At 42.2% G+C, this 16,774-nt stretch overlaps 1 protein-coding gene across 3 annotated transcripts in view; it reads left to right on the top strand.

The window, feature by feature from the left end:
- Window positions 1-14,523, top strand: part of PLA2G7 (phospholipase A2 group VII) — a 39,743-nt gene extending 25,220 nt beyond the window's left edge. For all 3 annotated transcript variants that reach the window (XM_045498461.1, XM_045498460.1, XM_045498462.1), the window contains exons 3-12: window positions 1,364-1,485; window positions 1,924-2,068; window positions 3,535-3,628; window positions 5,701-5,769; window positions 6,623-6,749; window positions 7,903-8,016; window positions 9,185-9,276; window positions 10,675-10,845; window positions 13,340-13,488; window positions 14,030-14,523. In XM_045498461.1, coding sequence (XP_045354417.1) covers window positions 1,364-1,485; window positions 1,924-2,068; window positions 3,535-3,628; window positions 5,701-5,769; window positions 6,623-6,749; window positions 7,903-8,016; window positions 9,185-9,276; window positions 10,675-10,845; window positions 13,340-13,488; window positions 14,030-14,160 — 1,214 coding nt within the window. In that variant the 3' untranslated portion in view covers window positions 14,161-14,523. The remainder of the gene's footprint in view (window positions 1-1,363; window positions 1,486-1,923; window positions 2,069-3,534; window positions 3,629-5,700; window positions 5,770-6,622; window positions 6,750-7,902; window positions 8,017-9,184; window positions 9,277-10,674; window positions 10,846-13,339; window positions 13,489-14,029) is intronic.
- The last annotated feature ends 2,251 nt before the right edge of the window (window positions 14,524-16,774 follow it).

The following is a 16,774-nucleotide window of genomic DNA, read 5'->3' as shown; positions in this document are numbered from 1 at the left end:
GAAGATACAAAAGTACACAGCTCTTAAGAAATAGCCTAGTGTGGGAAGCAGAGTGTACAAACACATAATTTTAATACGATAGGAAAAAAAGAATGATAGAAACACATAGAGGGAACTGATTTAATAATGAGAATGAAACAAGTCTGGGGAATGAGGGAAGGCTTCGGAGAAGACCTGACATCTGATCAAGATGTTAAAGGGTGAACAGGAGTTTGCCCCTGGGATTTCAAACACAAGGAATAGAATTTATAAAGGTGCCGAGGCGTCGAACAGCTCCGTGTATCGCTCAGGAGTGCTGGAGCCCATGGAAGGCAGGTAAAGAAAAAGCAGAAGAGTACAAGGCAGTAGACCTTCAGATCACTGAGGGTCTTTCTTACAGTGCCCAAGAACTTGGGATGTAACTTATGCCCCTATGAAATCTACACATTTCAACTCCAGAACATTGGAAGGATAGGCCACATTTGTGCCTCAAGTAGCAACGGAAGTAGCTTAGGAAGACGTGTAGATTTAAATACCGTCTGCAAACTGCCTTCCAAAAAGATTCCAATATATTCCTCATTCAGAAATAGCCACTTAGTGATCGGAAGCCGTTGACAAATTCTAAGAAGAGTAGCCTGGTAAAATGTGAAGGATGCATTTGAAGGTTAAGCTCCAAGATGAATAGGACAGTTAGGAGAGATGACAACTGTCTGAGACCTTGAAAGTGTAAATAGACAATTAGGGGATCAGGGCTATACTGGAGAGAGAATTTTAGGCTAAAAACAAAGTGTTAAAATTGAGACTCGTTGGATGGAGGGGTTTCTCGTTGGATAGGAGGAGGATTCCCAGGTTTCTGACTCGGGATACACGAGCTAGGAAATGCTGGAGCTGCAGGCTGTGTGTTTGGGGGATGAGGAAGGAGAGTTGCGAGATGGCCATTCGATCTTATTTTGGACCATTGACCTTGATGTTCCTCAGGGACGGATAGCAGGTAGAGGCACCCAACGGGAAGTTGTAAGCCCAAATCTGAAGTGTGAGATAAGGTTCCCGTTTGGGAAAAACAGTCGGGGGAAGGGGTTTTTAACATGATCTGGATCAGAGCAGAGGCTAAGGGCAAGGCTGTAAGTGTTAGGAGGTGATGGTCTTAAGCATCTTAAGAAATGTCTACCTCCATCTTTATTCCCCCACAATACTTTGCTTATATCAGGCCTTTAATAATTATTTGTATATTTTACTAGTTAGGTAAAGAAATGAAGGAGGCCAAAAACGAAGGGGTATAACTTAATTCCCTTGGAATTTCCTTTTGCATGATAAAGTCTGGGGTGTAATGGATGACAGTGAGATAATATTCACCTTTTTTTTTTTTTTTTTTTTTTTTTTTCAGCATGGGTCAATAAAATACAAGCTCTGATGGCTGCTGCGAGCTTAGGCCAAACTAAAATTCCCAAAGGAAATGGCTCTTATTCTGTCGGTTGTACAGACTTGATGTTTGATTACAGTAATAAGGTAATGCTTTGATTAATAGCACTAATCTTTATGTTCTGACATTGACGGTTCCTGTGGTCCCCTAGAAGGTTTTGAAACTTGCTCTTGCCCTCACCTGAGAATGACTCATGTTGTTATTTATGTTGTTGCATAAGAAGCCTTTTGCTACTTAAGTCTTTCCCAGATTTGTTGCCATCATCTGATTTATTTATCTATAAGCTCTATTTTCCCCTTCCTTAATGGTTGAAACCAGCCTGATCATGCTTTCTTTTCACTCAGAAAGCATGTTTCACCTTCTCTTTCTACTGTATTCAGGCACCACAGCAGCTTAAAAAGTTCTCTCTGGACCTCCTTGTGAACAACCGAGGTTTCCCCTCTAATTAAATATGCCAAATAGTTGTTGGGACATAATGGAGAAGCAACTTCACTAAAAGTACATTGATTTCTTTTCCTCTCCAGGGCACCTTCTTGCGTTTGTATTATCCATCCCAAGAGGATGACCACTCTGACACCCTTTGGATCCCAAACGAAGAATATTTTTTTGGTCTTACTAAATTTCTTGGAACACACTGGCTTATGGGCAAAATACTGAGCTTCTTTTTTGGTAAGATTTCTGTTGATCCTGCTTTGGTAGGCTCTAGAATATAAGAAAACCTTGAAAACAGCAGAAGTTTCTGGCAAAGATCAAAGTAGATTTTCTCCAGTCTAAACTTCTAAGATGACAAATTGCTTCTTAAAAACCCAGGCAACTGTCAGAGAAGCAGGGGTTCTCGTTTTGTTCGTTTTGCATATATCGGGGTATATGGAGGTAGGGAAAGTGCCAGACTTAAAGACGGCTGTAATATCTGCCTGTGGCAGATATTCTTTGATATTCCTGCTCATATACTGCAGGGAAGCAATAATCTGGTAAGTGCCCACTTCCCTTTTGTATGCTTTGTATGAAAGTGAAAACTAATTTCTCACCCGTCATAAATGATGAGACTCCGCTCTCATTCCCATCTCCTACCCGCCAAGGGACCAGCCTCCCTCACCAAGACAATCTGATGTGCATTCCCCACTTCATTTGCCTACTTATAACTAATATAGACGTTTCCTTCCTTATCTGTTTGACCAGACACTACTGTTGGGCCAGTGTTAACTACATCTTCAAATTTCCCTCTCAAAACTACCTGCCACTTTTGGCATTCTTTGAAACATCTCCTTGGAGTTTTCCTAAAAACCACCTAATAGCAGAAATGATGGAACCGTAACTAACACCTCTTTATGGTGCCGAATAAGTTACAGATCACTTCCACGGCAATCATCACGTTCAAGCTTTATGACTGCCTCTCCATTTTATAAATGAGAAAATGAAACACAAATAACTCATGGTGATAATGACAATAGCAATGGAGAAGTGAAACGAGGGAAGACAATGCCTTCCACGTTGTGAGCCCCTTCTTATGGCATGAGATAGGCGCTTTACATATGTTGCCTACTTAGATAACATTCTCACAAAAGTCCTATCAGGTATCATTTCCTACATTGTGCAAAAGAGGAATCGGAGACTCGGAGAGTTCTCCTTACTTGCTCAAGGTCAATAGTAAGTGGTAGAGCTGCATCCAAAGGCACATCCGAGTATGAAGTCAGCGGTCTGTCTTGATCATTACCAAATTAGCATGGAATGAAAGGAGATTTGAAGATTCTGGTTCTCAGGGCAACGCTCCTGAGGTTTATTCGGTAGTTTGGTTTCAGAATATTCCCTTTGAAGTTTCACCAAGACCCAGGGTTGGTGCTCAGGAACAGCCTTCTGAATACACCTGTAAGGGGTAAAGTGTCTCACCCTCAGTTCAGAGCTGGCAGTGAAAACTGATAATTCATGATTTTACGGTCTTAGGAAAAACTACATGCTTCAGGTCTTTGGGTGTTAAGTATCTAGCAGCAGACTTTTTAATGAATTTACTATTAGTACATAAAAACATAAGTATAAATTCCATGAGTTAGGATTTCTACTAAGAAGATGTAAATTAAATTAGGCGGCAACATTCAAGTCGGAGCAAACACTAATTATAATCTCTCATTGTTGTCTAGGTTCAATGACAACTCCTGCAAACTGGAATTCTCCTCTGAGGACTGGTGAAAAATACCCACTAATAGTTTTTTCTCACGGTCTTGGAGCATTCCGGTAACGTGTGAGAGGAAAACTTTTAACCCCTAAGGTCCAATGGCAATGCATTCCCTGCCATCCCCCTGCAAAAAGAAGAGCAGAGTTTTGAGTATCATGGTCACCCCCGTCTTGGAGGAATTGGGGTTCCTCAAATGTTGACCATGGTCTATTGATCAGTCCAGCCCTATCTGGTCAAGTAGTTTGTTCTCTCCTTCCAGCTCATGGGGACTAGCCTCATGACGAGGACAGAAGAGGTGGCATTTGGGGCTGTCACCCTTCTATAGTACAATACACTCTCAAAACCATCCCCTGGATTAGCTCAGGTCTTCTGAGAAGCATGCACCAAGATTGGATTGGCTATAAAAGACATTTATGGAGAGAAATGCCCGTGAAGGATAGAGGGAACAGAGAGGAAAAGACAGAATCTTCAGATCATGATGCAGGTTGGACACTTGGGAAGGAGATGGGGAATGGAGAGATTGGGTGTGGAGAATCCCAGATTACAGCACAGTTCTAGCAGAGACTGGACCAGGCCAAATGAGAGAGTGCTTAACTCGAAGTTGCTCATCAAAGGAGCCTCGCATCTCACAGGAATGGGTCTCCATTGGTACCTGTGCCATGCCCAGTCACTGGGCACAGCCCAAAGGAAGCTTAGCTGCTGGTGGTGGATCCAAAGGGGAAGGGGCTCAGTGGGGTCTTTAGTCAACTACGCTCTCTGTGGCAAGATCTCAGAGTGGCACGTTTTCATGACTGCCACACCCACGCCTCCTCTGTTTTCTCAACTGCCTACCTTTCTTTCTATAATCAGAGGATTATAAGACTTTCAGAAAATAAAAGGTGACTTTTAGTTGGCCAGAAGTTGGGTAGCTTCTGCAATAAGAAATTATCTTCAGTACTTCAGTTGGAGCCATTTCTTTGATTTCTACCAGACCAGTGGTTGGCACGTTAGAATCTGAGGACCAACGCTAGCCTGCTGCTCCGTTCTATAAATAAAGCTTTACTGAAACACATCCACACTCATTCGTCTTTCGCATTGTCTGCGGCGACTTTTGTGCTAGGACAGCAGAGTTGAGCAGCTGTGACAGATATCGTATTGCCCACTGAGCTGGGAATATTTACACTCTGGCCTTTTACAGAAGACGTTTGCCGATCCCTGTACTAGACCCATTTCCCCTTCCTGGGTAGATTGCGTATCTTCAACAATAGAGGACATAGTTCCCACTACCTCTCTTTGGTTCTCTATTGCCATTTCCTATTGAATGCATGACACGAGAAGATCGTCCAGAATGAGGAACTGGAAAGGGTCAATGCAGCTACTTAGCACATGATTGTTTCCAGTCATTTAAGTAAATAACAGTTGACACGTGTTCAGCCTTTCCCCTGTTTTAGATGTGGTTATAAGCACTGAAAACATATTAATGTACCTAATCCTTACAAGAATCCCACCAGTTATCATAGTGTTACAGAGGACAGATAAGTGACTTATCCAAAGCAGACAGCTAATAAGGGGTAGATTCAAATGTAGTGGTCAGAAAGCAGGTCGTGTTCTCTTAAGCACCACACTGCACTGCCTTCCTACGTACGCTGTCTTAGCAAAACCTTCTAACTGTTCTAAAGCAAAGGCTTTATAAAGTCCCAGACAAAGATCTGGTCATGCAATTGCCTAAAGTTATATACCTGGTCAGTGGTAGGACCACGATTAAAATCCAGTGCTCTCAAAGGCAATATGTAGAATCACTGCATCACGGTTTCTCAACCTCAGGACTACTGACATTTCTCAGAATTTCTTATCGTGGAGGGTAGCCCTGTGCACTGTAGGATTTTTAACAGCATCTCTCTACCCACTGGATGCCAACAGCACCCTCTGCCCGGTCATGATAATGAAGTTACCTCCAGACGTTGTCAGGTATCCCCCGAGAGGCAGAAGTGTGCCCCCTTTGAGAACCACAGCTCTCTGGTGTATCCCTGGACGATACCAAAGGGGTGTGATGGCTTCCACATTCCAAGGCTCGTTAGTGGACCCCGCCTTTGCATGACAGCTATTTCAGTGCTTCCTGTTTGTTTGTTTGTTTGTTTGTTTTGTTTTGAAGGACAATTTATTCTGCTGTTGGCATTGATCTTGCATCTCATGGGTTCATAGTTGCTGCTGTAGAACACAGGTATGTCGCCTGGGCTCTAACTTCCAAGAAGATTTATAAAAAGAAATCAATGAAATTGTCAACTATGGTTACGTGATGAGGGGAAAAAAGGGGACTGAGTTAAATTGTCAAGAGTTGAAAACCAGCTAGCATTTCTAGAGTTGTCATTGTGTGCCGTGTTCATACATCATTTAATCTTTGGAACAACCCTCTGAAATGGTTACTGTTGTCACTCTTTTAAGGAGGAGGAAAAATGAAGCTGGGGAAGGTTGAGTAACTTGCTGTAAATCACACAGTGAAAAAATGGCAGCCCTGGGATTGGATTCCACGCATGAGTTTGCGAGGGGGCCTCCTAGAACAATGACGATAGGACGGGTTGACTTGACCCGCAGCGATGGCTCTTTCTGAGGACTCCCTTGGGAGCCTCTTTGGTTTTATTTTTATTTTCATTTATTTTTAAAATATAATTTATTGTCAAGTTAGCCATCACACAGTGTGCTCTTGGCTTCGGGAGTAGATTCCCGTGATTCATCCCTTACTTACAACACCCAGTGCTCATCCCAGCGAGTGCCCTCATCAATGCCCAGCACCCATTTTGCCCCTCTCCTCCGCCCCTCCCCCCGCAACCCTCAGCTTGTTCTCTGTATTTCAGAGTCTCTTCTGGTTTGCCTCCCTCTCTGTTTGTGACTATTTTTTTTCCCCTTCCCTTCCCCCACGGTCTTCTGTTAAGTTCCTCACAGTCCACAGACGAGTGAGAACGGTTTTAAAACAAAGGTAGAGTGGAAGAAGAAAGGGAAGTCGGAAAGATCAGAGTGAAGTGCGGGATGGGGATGAGGAAGAGCGAATGTAAGTAATTGATTTGTTTGTGTTGTAGAGACGGATCTGCGTCTGCGACTTACTATTTCAGGGACCAGTCTGCTGTAGAAATAGGGAACAAGTCTTGGATCTATCTTAAAACCCTAAAACCAGGGGACCAGGAGGTGCCTCTACGAAATGAGCAGGTACATTGCAGCAGCAGGAGGAGGCGTGGTGACTAAAAATCGTATGCATGATGATGATGCTTGCTGATTTAATTTGCACATGGTAAGGTCTGCTCCGAGCTCTCCCATTTCCCATTCCCAAAAGGCCTGTTGGAAGATCTTCAGAGTGATACAGCTCCCTTGATGAAAAGTCTGGATCATGGTAAAAACAAAAGACCAGCATAAAAATCTTGAGAGATGACAGTAGATATTCAGAAATCATTGGCATCAGAACTTCTAATTTTAGGAGCGCCTGGCTGGCTCAGTCGGTTGAGCGTCCGACTTCGGCTCAGGTCGTGATCTCACGGTCCGTGAGTTCGAGCCCCGCGTCAGGCTCTGTGCTGACAGCTCTTGCTTCAGATTCTGTGCCTCCCTCTCTCTCTGACCCTCCCCCCCGTTCATGCTCTGTCTCTCTCTGTCTCAAAAATAAATAAATAAATAAATATTTTAAAAAATTAAAAAAGAAAAAAGAACTTCTAATTTTAGAATCTCAGAGGTGCTAGAAAAGGAATCCATAAATACCCTCGCTGCCAAGGCAATATTAAAAGCACTACTTTTCGGAAAAGCAGTATAGGACAGTATTAAGAGTCCAGGCCTTAGAATCCAAATTTCTATGTTTGAATCCTGATGCCCTCGCTTCCTAGTGGGATGATCTCGATCAAGCGACTTACTCTATTTTGCTTCTATGTTTTACCTGTTGCAAAGTAGTGAATAATAACCGTATTTGGCTCACGGGGGAGTCTGGAAGATAAGTGATAGAGGGCACATTGGCTTCCACCTTTGTGCCAAGCTTTACTACAATGGGCGTTTTCCATATGTCATTGCATCTAACCCCACCCACATTTCCCTGAGGTAGGCATTATTACACAACAAATGGGAGCTGCGGAAGTTAAGGAAACCGTCTGAAGTCACACCGTGGGGAAGCAGCAGAGACAGGATCTGGGCTCAGCTGTAACTACCTGCAGGGCTAAAGCCTGTGTCCTTACACTAGGTTGTGTTCCAGTCACTAATCGCTGAGACATTTGTAGTTTATAAGCGATCAATCGTCTTTCCCACACGCAACTCGTACACAAACTTTAAAATAAGTATCGCAGCTTCTTTACTGGTCATTTCCTTGTTCTAATAATCACACTAGGTGCGCCAAAGGGCAAAGGAGTGTTCCCAGGCTCTCGATTTGATTCTGGACATTGATCGTGGAAGGCCAGTGAAGAATGCATTAGATGTTGAGTTTGATGTGGAACAACTGAAGGTGAGCTTGAAAAAAGTCATTTCCGTTGTCCTGTAGTTCTTTATTGTTCCTTATCATCTGCTTTTCTGCTGTAATGCATGGAACCATGTGACAAAAGGCTGCAAATTAAAAAAAAAAAAAGTGTATGTGAAGTATTATAGTGATGAGGAATGAACTAGGCTGAACTGTAGATGAGATTGCCCACAGTCACCTTGGAGCTACAGAAGCAGCCGTTTCTGTGATTCAACTCAAGAGCTCCAGCAGAAGTGTCGTCATTTCTCGGATGGCTCCTGCATATTGTTGAGCGTGATCCTGAAATGGTGGCCAAAAGTTTTAAGCAGAATATGGACAGGAGGTGGAAGAGTATCAAAGTGGAGGGCATGCACAAAGACCCAAGAGTGTGTATGGAGGACGGAGGACAGGGAGTAGAGGGGACTAGGTAGAAGGACTTCAGTCTGAGTAGAAGATGATCGTCTGTTCTCCTGACACAGTGAAGAGTTTCTTGTCCCTCGACCGTCTACTCCCTCTCCTGTCTCCATGATTTTGTACATGTTTTCCCCTTGGCCTGACACATTCTTCTCCCTGAGTCCTGCTTAATCTTCATCTCAAGTCAGGCATCACCTCCTCCGAGAAGCTTTCTTGGACCCCCTTGTCACCCCCGCCCTGGACTGGCGAACTATCTATCACCCTCCTAGCTCCTTGACGCCACCCTGTTGTATTTGCATCTCGTGCCCATGTCTCTTTCTTCACTGATAGACTGGGAGCTCATTGAAAATGAACTACGGTGCCTGGCACAGAGCAGGTGTTCAGTAGATACTCATGAAATGAACAAACTAATTAAATGTGGACGGAGGGAGAGGCAGAAGTCAGCAATGATGCTGGTGTTGCAAGTGTGGGTGCCTAGGAAGATCATTAAGTTCACTTCTGAACTTCTATGAATGCTCAGTGTGTGTGTGTGTGTGTGTCTATGTGTGTGTGTTATTTGTGTATACGTATATACATATATGTGTACATACACGTGTATGTAAAAGTGTGTATTTGTGTGTATGTATGTATTTCTTTTATAAGAAATCAAGGTACTTAACCATGTCCATGAAATTATTAATAATTTTATAATTTAAAAACTAATTTAGTCTATTCTAACAACCTGTGAGATAGTTATGAATATATATCATGCTTTTTCATATAGGACTCTATTGACAGGAATAAATTAGCAGTAATTGGACATTCTTTTGGTGGAGCCACAGTTATTCAGACTCTTAGCGAAGACCAGAGATTCAGGTAAGAGGAGGCAAAGAGAGAAAACAGTAAGCTATTGGAAGAGAGGAAGTGATAACCCATGTGAGATAGAGTATTTTTCAAATTCTTAATGAGGAAGGGACCCTTCAGGGCTTATAAGTCTGTTCTTTTGCCTCCATAAGTACTCTATATGAATTTTCCTAGACAGAAATAATCTACTTCTCTTGCTATCATAAGATCTCCCCATTCCTATATATTTTTCTTCATCATTCTTATTTATCTGCTTAAGGACTTAACATTTTCACTTGGAAATTTATCTTTATACATCATTTTATTTTTTTTATTATTATTTTTTAGTGTTTGTTTATTTTGGGGAGAGAGAGACAGAGCATGAGCAGGGGAGGGGCAGAGAGAGAGGGAGACACAGAATCTGAAGCAGGTTCCAGCTCTGAGCTGTCAGCACAGAGCCTGACGTGGGGATCGCACCCACAGACCGCTAGATCATGACCTGAGTCGAAGTCGGACGCCCAACCGACTGAGCACCCAGGCACCCCCGTATACATTTCATATATGACATATGATTGTGATGCCAGTCATGCGTCTTGTCTAGACTTCCTCAATATGCAGGGCATTTTTAATTTTTTTTTCCCATCCTTAAGATGGACAGAGGTCTTAAATTACACTTAACTTGGGTGACAGTCAGGACCAGACCCCAGAAAAAAATACTTTCTTTCTTGAACTATGTCATCACAGACTAATGAGATCATGTAGAGCCAACCAGTAAGAAAGTGGGTAGGATCATTTCTGAAACTTCATCTCACATTTCTTCCTTAAAATCGGTTTCATTTAAGGGAATTATCTTAGTTTGCCCATTTAGCACATAAAACGGAGTGTCCAAAAGGTCCAGAAACAGGATAAACTTACTTTTAAAAAGAAAGTTACATTTTCGAATGACATGCCCCCTATGTTTTTCTTCAAGCCCCACTTTTTCAGGTGTGGTACCTCAAAGCAAGCGGTCCAACGGTTGCTCTGAAAAAGGCATAATAAATCAACCACAGACTGGCCGTACGTGCTGGAAACAGGGGCAATAGTGCATGTATTGTATTTCTTCAGACACCCTACAGTTCTGAAGAAATCGTTACTTGTTCAAGAATGTATTTTGAAGACCATAACAAAAATGAAAACATTTTAAGCACATTATATCATTCTAAAGGTCACGATTCCTAAATGTCTCCTAAAGAAAATGATTATGTAATGCCAAGTCGACCGCCTTATGAAGCTAATCATACTCCCTTCCCACACTGAAGTATAGTACCAGTGAGATTAACCTGTAATGAACCAGTGTGGTGCATGTCCATTAATCCTGGCATCATCAGGAACGCTGTATGTCGGCCAGCGTGTAACCAGCTTTCTTTTATCATTGTCTACAAACACCTGCAGGTGTGGTATTGCCCTGGATGCATGGATGCTTCCATTGGGTGATGAAGTATATTCCAGAATTCCTCAGCCCCTCTTTTTTATCAACTCGGAACGGTTCCAATATCCTGCTAATATCATAAAAATGAAAAAATGCTACTCACCTGACAAAGAAAGAAAAATGATTACAATCAGGTAAGTATTAGTGATTTATGTCATCCTCTGAAAAGAAACTTGAAACTTGGATAGACATCCCAAGATACCATTGGTAGCCGTCCCAGAGTTGTTAAATTCACTGTTTAGACTTTCAATAAGGGAGAATATTAGATACTTTCAGGGTCTAAAAGCCTTTGTGTTTACTCTTTTAAAATGCAAATGTTTTGGGGCACCTAGGTGGCTCAGTCGGTTGAGCATCCGAATTCAGCTCAGGTCACGATCTTGCGGTTCCTGAGTTCGAGCCCCGCGTCAGGCTCTGGGCTGATGGCTCAGAGCCTGGAGCCTGCTTCCGATTCTGTGTCTCCCTCTCTGTCTGCCCCTCCCCCATTCATGCTCTGTCTCTCTCTGTCTCAAAAATAAATAAACATTAAAAAAAATTAAAAAAAATAAAATGCAAATGTTTTGAGTAGTGTTAACATATGTCATTCATAAAATGATCATTAAAATTTGCATTAGGATACATGCTATTTTTATGTAAACACAAGAGCAGGCTTATGCATTTGGGGGGCAAGGGTAGGGAGAGGTATTGTATCATTAAGCCAGGCTGGGAGCTCTTTGGAAAAAAAGTCAGAGCATCTGTTGAGATCGGCAATGTGTTTACCTGTTTGGAAAGAATTCTGAAATTCCCAAAAGCTATAATGGGACCCCCTTGAGCATCCGTGATATGCGTATATCATGAATGTGAAAAAGAAATCCCAAAAGAGTTTTGAACTCACAATGTGATGTTATAAGGTAGGGGGCATCCCTCTTCTATCTGAAACATGGTTTATTTCAAAGAAGACAAGTGGTGGCAGGAAGGAAACACAAAGAGCATAGGTGATAAACGCTGTGATAGGGTCGGAGAATGGAGTCCTTTCTATCTGATGTGGTCAGAAGACACCTTGGAAGACACGGGAATAGAATTGGCCTTGAAGGATCAAGAGACATTAAACAGATAGTGACGAGGGTCTAAGGTGGTTTAGTTAAGGACCTCAATTTAGCTTCAAGTTAGTTAAGGACTTCAATATTTGTATGTATAAGTCTAATGCTAAAACAGAGGTAATGCAGAACGCCTAGCCTCCCTCAACCCCACTTCCTTACTAGGCTCTTTACCTTTTTCATCCTTTCTCTGCGAGGAGCCTGGAAAGAATAGCTCGTACTTAAGAGCTCATCCTGACTTCCATTTCCACTTTGACTCCTGTGGACCAGCTTCCTGAGCGCCACCAATGTACCGAAATGCGTCCTGTGGAGGACATAAAAGGCCCAGCAGCCTATTTGCAGCCTCGGGCTTGCTCTCTGCATCCGTTAGACACTGTGGACTCCCCCTGTTTCTCCTCCCCTGGTTACCACACCCCTACTCTTTCCTGCTCCTCCCTCCATCTAGACTGCACCCTCCCTTTCTCCCCGACCCTCTTCTTCTCCTGAGGCCATTCCTCCACTGTTGGTAGCATCCAGCCTTCTACTCCCAGCCCTCTCTCATGACCGGGTTTCTACCTTCTGACACTCGTGTTGTGTTTGGAAGCAGGGAAGAAGGAGCAGGAGGCAGGTGGCTCTGGTTTGAGTACAGATAACTGAAAGAGTGGTGTTTGCTTAGAAGCAGCAGCAAAGTGAAGAGGAAGAGTTGCACCATTCGGGGCTGGAGACAAATGTTTTCATCTCGGAATTTCTTAGCTTGGGGCCGGGAAACCAGAGTAGAGATGTCTGGCCACAAACCGGGCAGGACAGAATTTGTGTCTTACACCTGAAACCTTGGGAGTAGATAAGACTACCAAGTAGATAAGAGCCACCAAGTAGGGGAAGAAGTGGTCTGAGAGCAGAATATCGAGGAATGTCTATATGTATGTGAAGAGAACAGAGTTGTTAGGGGAAGAAGGGAAGGTACAAACAAGGGAAAGGAGATCAAAGAAACAAAAGGAAAAAAAAAACGGCAAGAAAGTGTCAAATGTCTTAGAGGCAGTGGAAAGTGATCACTAAAAAAGGCCATTTACTTGATGTTAGGTAGATTTAAAGAGCAGTGTAAATGATATCTGTAAGGTGTTTAGAGCTTAAATAATACAAGGAAAAGAGGTTCCCCCCACCAAATATTTAATCCAAGGTTTAGGTGCAGTGTGTTTTGAATAGCATCACATAGATACGAAGTTAAACAGTGTTGGTAAAGGCTTCTGGCTCTGAGTATACAGTCCCTGCAACACGTAACACATTTTGTCAGCTCAAATTGGGACTATTCTAGCCCACCGAAAAGCTGGAATCATTTCTTCTAAAACCAAGATGCCAAGGAACTCAGGAATCTTTGTTTATCTAGAGGGGAAGATGTATAGATACTAAGATGCACAGCCTGTGACCCACAAACACATCTACAGAGATCAAATCTACAAGTTTTGTTTCCTTAGTTTTCACTCAATACGCTACCTAGACCAGTATCCTTCCTGCACCCTAAGTACCAAAATAATTTTGTCAAACAATGTGATTTATAAACCTCTCATTTCTCTTTCAGGGGTTCAGTGCATCAGAATTTTGTGGATTTCACTTTTGCAACTGGCAACATAATTGGATACATGTTCACTTTAAAAGGAGATATCGATTCAAATGTAGCAATTGATCTTAGCAACAAAGCTTCATTAGCATTCTTACAAAAGCATTTAGGTAAGAAACTAAGAGTGTTTCATGACACAAACCAGGTGCTTCTTAAGACAAAACTGTTTTATTGCAGTGTGAGTCCCATTTTAACTGTCTCCAGTTGGTTTACAATGTCCCAGAACAGTAAATCAGTTTGAAGAAAGAAACTTGAGAGATTGAGTTTTGCTGCTTCTCATGCTACATATCACAGATAGGAAGTCTACCTGTTAATTTATCTTTGAGGCAGAGCATGAGCAGGGGAGGGGCAGAGAGAGAGAAAGAGAGAGAATCTGAAGCAGGCTCCCGGCTCTGAGCTGTCAGCACAGAGTTCCACGTGGGGCTCAAACCCACAAACCGTGGGACCGTGACCTGAGCTGAAGCCAGACACTTAAGGGACTGAGCCACCCAGGCGCCCTGAAAGTCTAGCTTGTTAAAGGGAATCGTCTTTCTGTGCAGACTTGGTGGCCGTTTGTGGTGTAATTTGTGAGGCTGTCCTGCCACCTAGAGGCACTGAGCTGTCTCGTACTCTCCAAAGCTTCATATTCTTGTTAACATTTTTCTCTTCCAGGACTGCAGAAAGATTTTGATCAGTGGGATTCTTTAATTGAAGGAGAAGATGATAATCTTATTCCAGGGACCAACATTGACACAACCAACCAGCGTGTCACTTTACAGAACTCTACAGGAAGAGAGAAATAGAATTTAGATCAAGAGCACTTTTTAAAAAGCTGTCTAAAAGTGTGTATATGTGTGTGATTTTAATGTTTTTTTTTTTTTCTCAAATAACTCTATTGTAAAATGTAGACTATATCATAACAGTGATTGAAGCTTGTACTGGAATTTTTTTCTTTAAATGTAAAGAACGACTGCTATGTATAACAATCATACCAGCCTAAATTTTTATTTTACTAAGATGATACTTTTTCAGTGCCAAAATTAATAACTATTTTTACATTCCTTTAGTGGACAAGTATGTCAAAACAGGCACAATGCTAATGAAAACATGTTTCAATGACATAACTAACTCCCCCCAAATACAATAAATACAGATTTTTTTTTTTTGCCTCTCTTTTCTATCATGAGTAGAATTGAGTTTTGGCAATATGGTATTCTAGGTAGACTTTGGAAGCACTCCCCTTTACTTTTGGTCATGGTGAGAAAAATTAGATCACACCGATGATAAAAGCACTGATTTACCACAGGATTAGGGATACTGTACAATTTCAATATGAAAACTAAATTAGGGGAGTGGCCAAGGATAAGAATATTGGAGACAAGGCAAAGGCAGCAGATTAAAATGGATTAAAGAGAGTTTATAATTTGTTTGCATTTACTTAGTGCTTTATCTCTGATGGATTCCACCTACTCAAGAAAGGTGCACGAGACCCGGGCCAGGGATTCCAGTTATAACATATTAGTTATGCAGCCAAAGGCTGTGAAGGATAACAAAGGAAACAGAATTGCTTTTAATTGGTTTGTTTTTCCAATTGGTTTTATTTGTGTTTTATTTATATTTATTTGGTTTTATTAATTGTGTTTTATTTATATTTATTTGGTTTTAAATTGTGTATGCAGTGGTAGAAATGGAATAGCACAACACAGGCATACCTTGCTTTATTGCACAGGGCAGATACTGAATTTTTTACACGTAGAAGGTTCAAGACTTCCGTGGAGGAAGTAAGTGCATGCAGCTGTGGTGGAAATAGCAAGAGAACTAGAATCAGACGTGGAGCCTGAAGATGTGCCCGAATTGCTGCAAGCTCACGATCAAATTTGAACGGATGAGGGGTTGCCTCTTACGGATGAGCACAGAAAGTGGTTTCTTGAGATGGAATCTACTCCTGGTGAAGATGCCGGGAAGACTGTTGAAATGACAACATAGGATTTAGAATACGAGGTACACTTAGTTGACAGAGCAGCCGCAGGGTGTGAAGGGATGAACTCCGATTTTGAAAGAAGTTCTACTGGGGGTAAAAGGCTACCAAACGGCATCACGTGCTACGGAGAAATTGTTCACGGAAGGAAGTCAATGCGGCAAACTTCATTGTCTTTGTAAAAAACGCTTTAAATGTTTACTTTTGAGAGAGGCAGAGAGAGAGGGGGACAGAAGATCTGAAGTGGGCTCTGTGCTGTCTGTGCAGAGCCTGATGCGGGGCTTGAATTCACGAACCGTGAGATCATGACCTGAGCTGAAGTCAGGTGCTCAACTGACTGAGTCACCCAGGTGCCCCCATTTTGGGTGCCACAGCCACCGGAGCCATCAGCAGCCTCCTGATCAGTCAGCAGCCATCAGCATGGAGTCAGGACTGTCCACCCGCAAAAAGATTATGACTCAAAAAGATTATGAAAGCTCAGATGATGGTTAGCATTTTTATAGCAATCAAGTATTTTTAAATTAAGGTATGTACATTGCTTTGTTTAGAGATGTTATTGCACATTTAATAGACTACACTCTAGTGTAAACATAACTTGTATACACACTGGGAAACCAAAAAAGTTATTTGACTTGCTTCATTGTGGTGTTTGTGGCGATCTGGAGCCGAACCCACATCTCTCTCAAGTATAGCTGTAAATGGAGGTCAAAAGCTGGCTTAAAACTTCACGCATTTATACGTTGGGCGTCATGGGAAATCGTTTGTTTCCCGATGAATATAAAAATTTATGCCACTCATAGTTAAGTGTATTTTGGCTTAATTATGGTCTGGCTCCTATGAATTCTTCATAATTAAGCTTGTTTAAGCCTGTGTGAGCAGGATAAGGACTTCATAAGCAAACCAGGTTAACTGTAACTATTCCATCCCTACTTAAAGCAACGGTGTATTTTGATTTGGCACTTCGGGCTTTCCTAATGTGGTAGGGTGCAAAATCGCTCTTTTTGAGAAATTTAATTTCTCCCATCCTATAGCCATTTCCGATTTTTAAAATTTTTAAGAGTTAAACTCTTTAGCAGGACACTGAAGCCTCTCCATCATCTGGCCCTAATGCATCTTCTCTGACCTTTTCTGCCAGTACCCCACAACTGTATCTCCTACAGGAGTGAACCAAACTTGTCTATTCTCATCCCAGGAACAGGTAACATGCTTTCTCCCTCAGCTCTGTTCAACGCAAAACCCTCTCCTTTCTACCTATTGAAATTACACCCAGCTTTTAATGTCCTTAGTTCTCACCATTACCCCATCAGGCTTCAGGGTCTGGTAATGTCTCGGAGGCAGGGATCTTTTCCCCACTCACGGAGCAAATCTCCCTACTCATTTTAGAAATGGATGGTCCTTCCAATTGTGGTGATGGCCCATTCGGTAGCATCTTTGTGGGT

Source organism: Leopardus geoffroyi, chromosome B2 (genome assembly GCF_018350155.1).
Source record: "Leopardus geoffroyi isolate Oge1 chromosome B2, O.geoffroyi_Oge1_pat1.0, whole genome shotgun sequence".
In the NCBI taxonomy this organism is placed as follows: domain Eukaryota; kingdom Metazoa; phylum Chordata; class Mammalia; order Carnivora; family Felidae; genus Leopardus; species Leopardus geoffroyi.
This window is presented reverse-complemented; position numbering and strand designations above follow the sequence as displayed.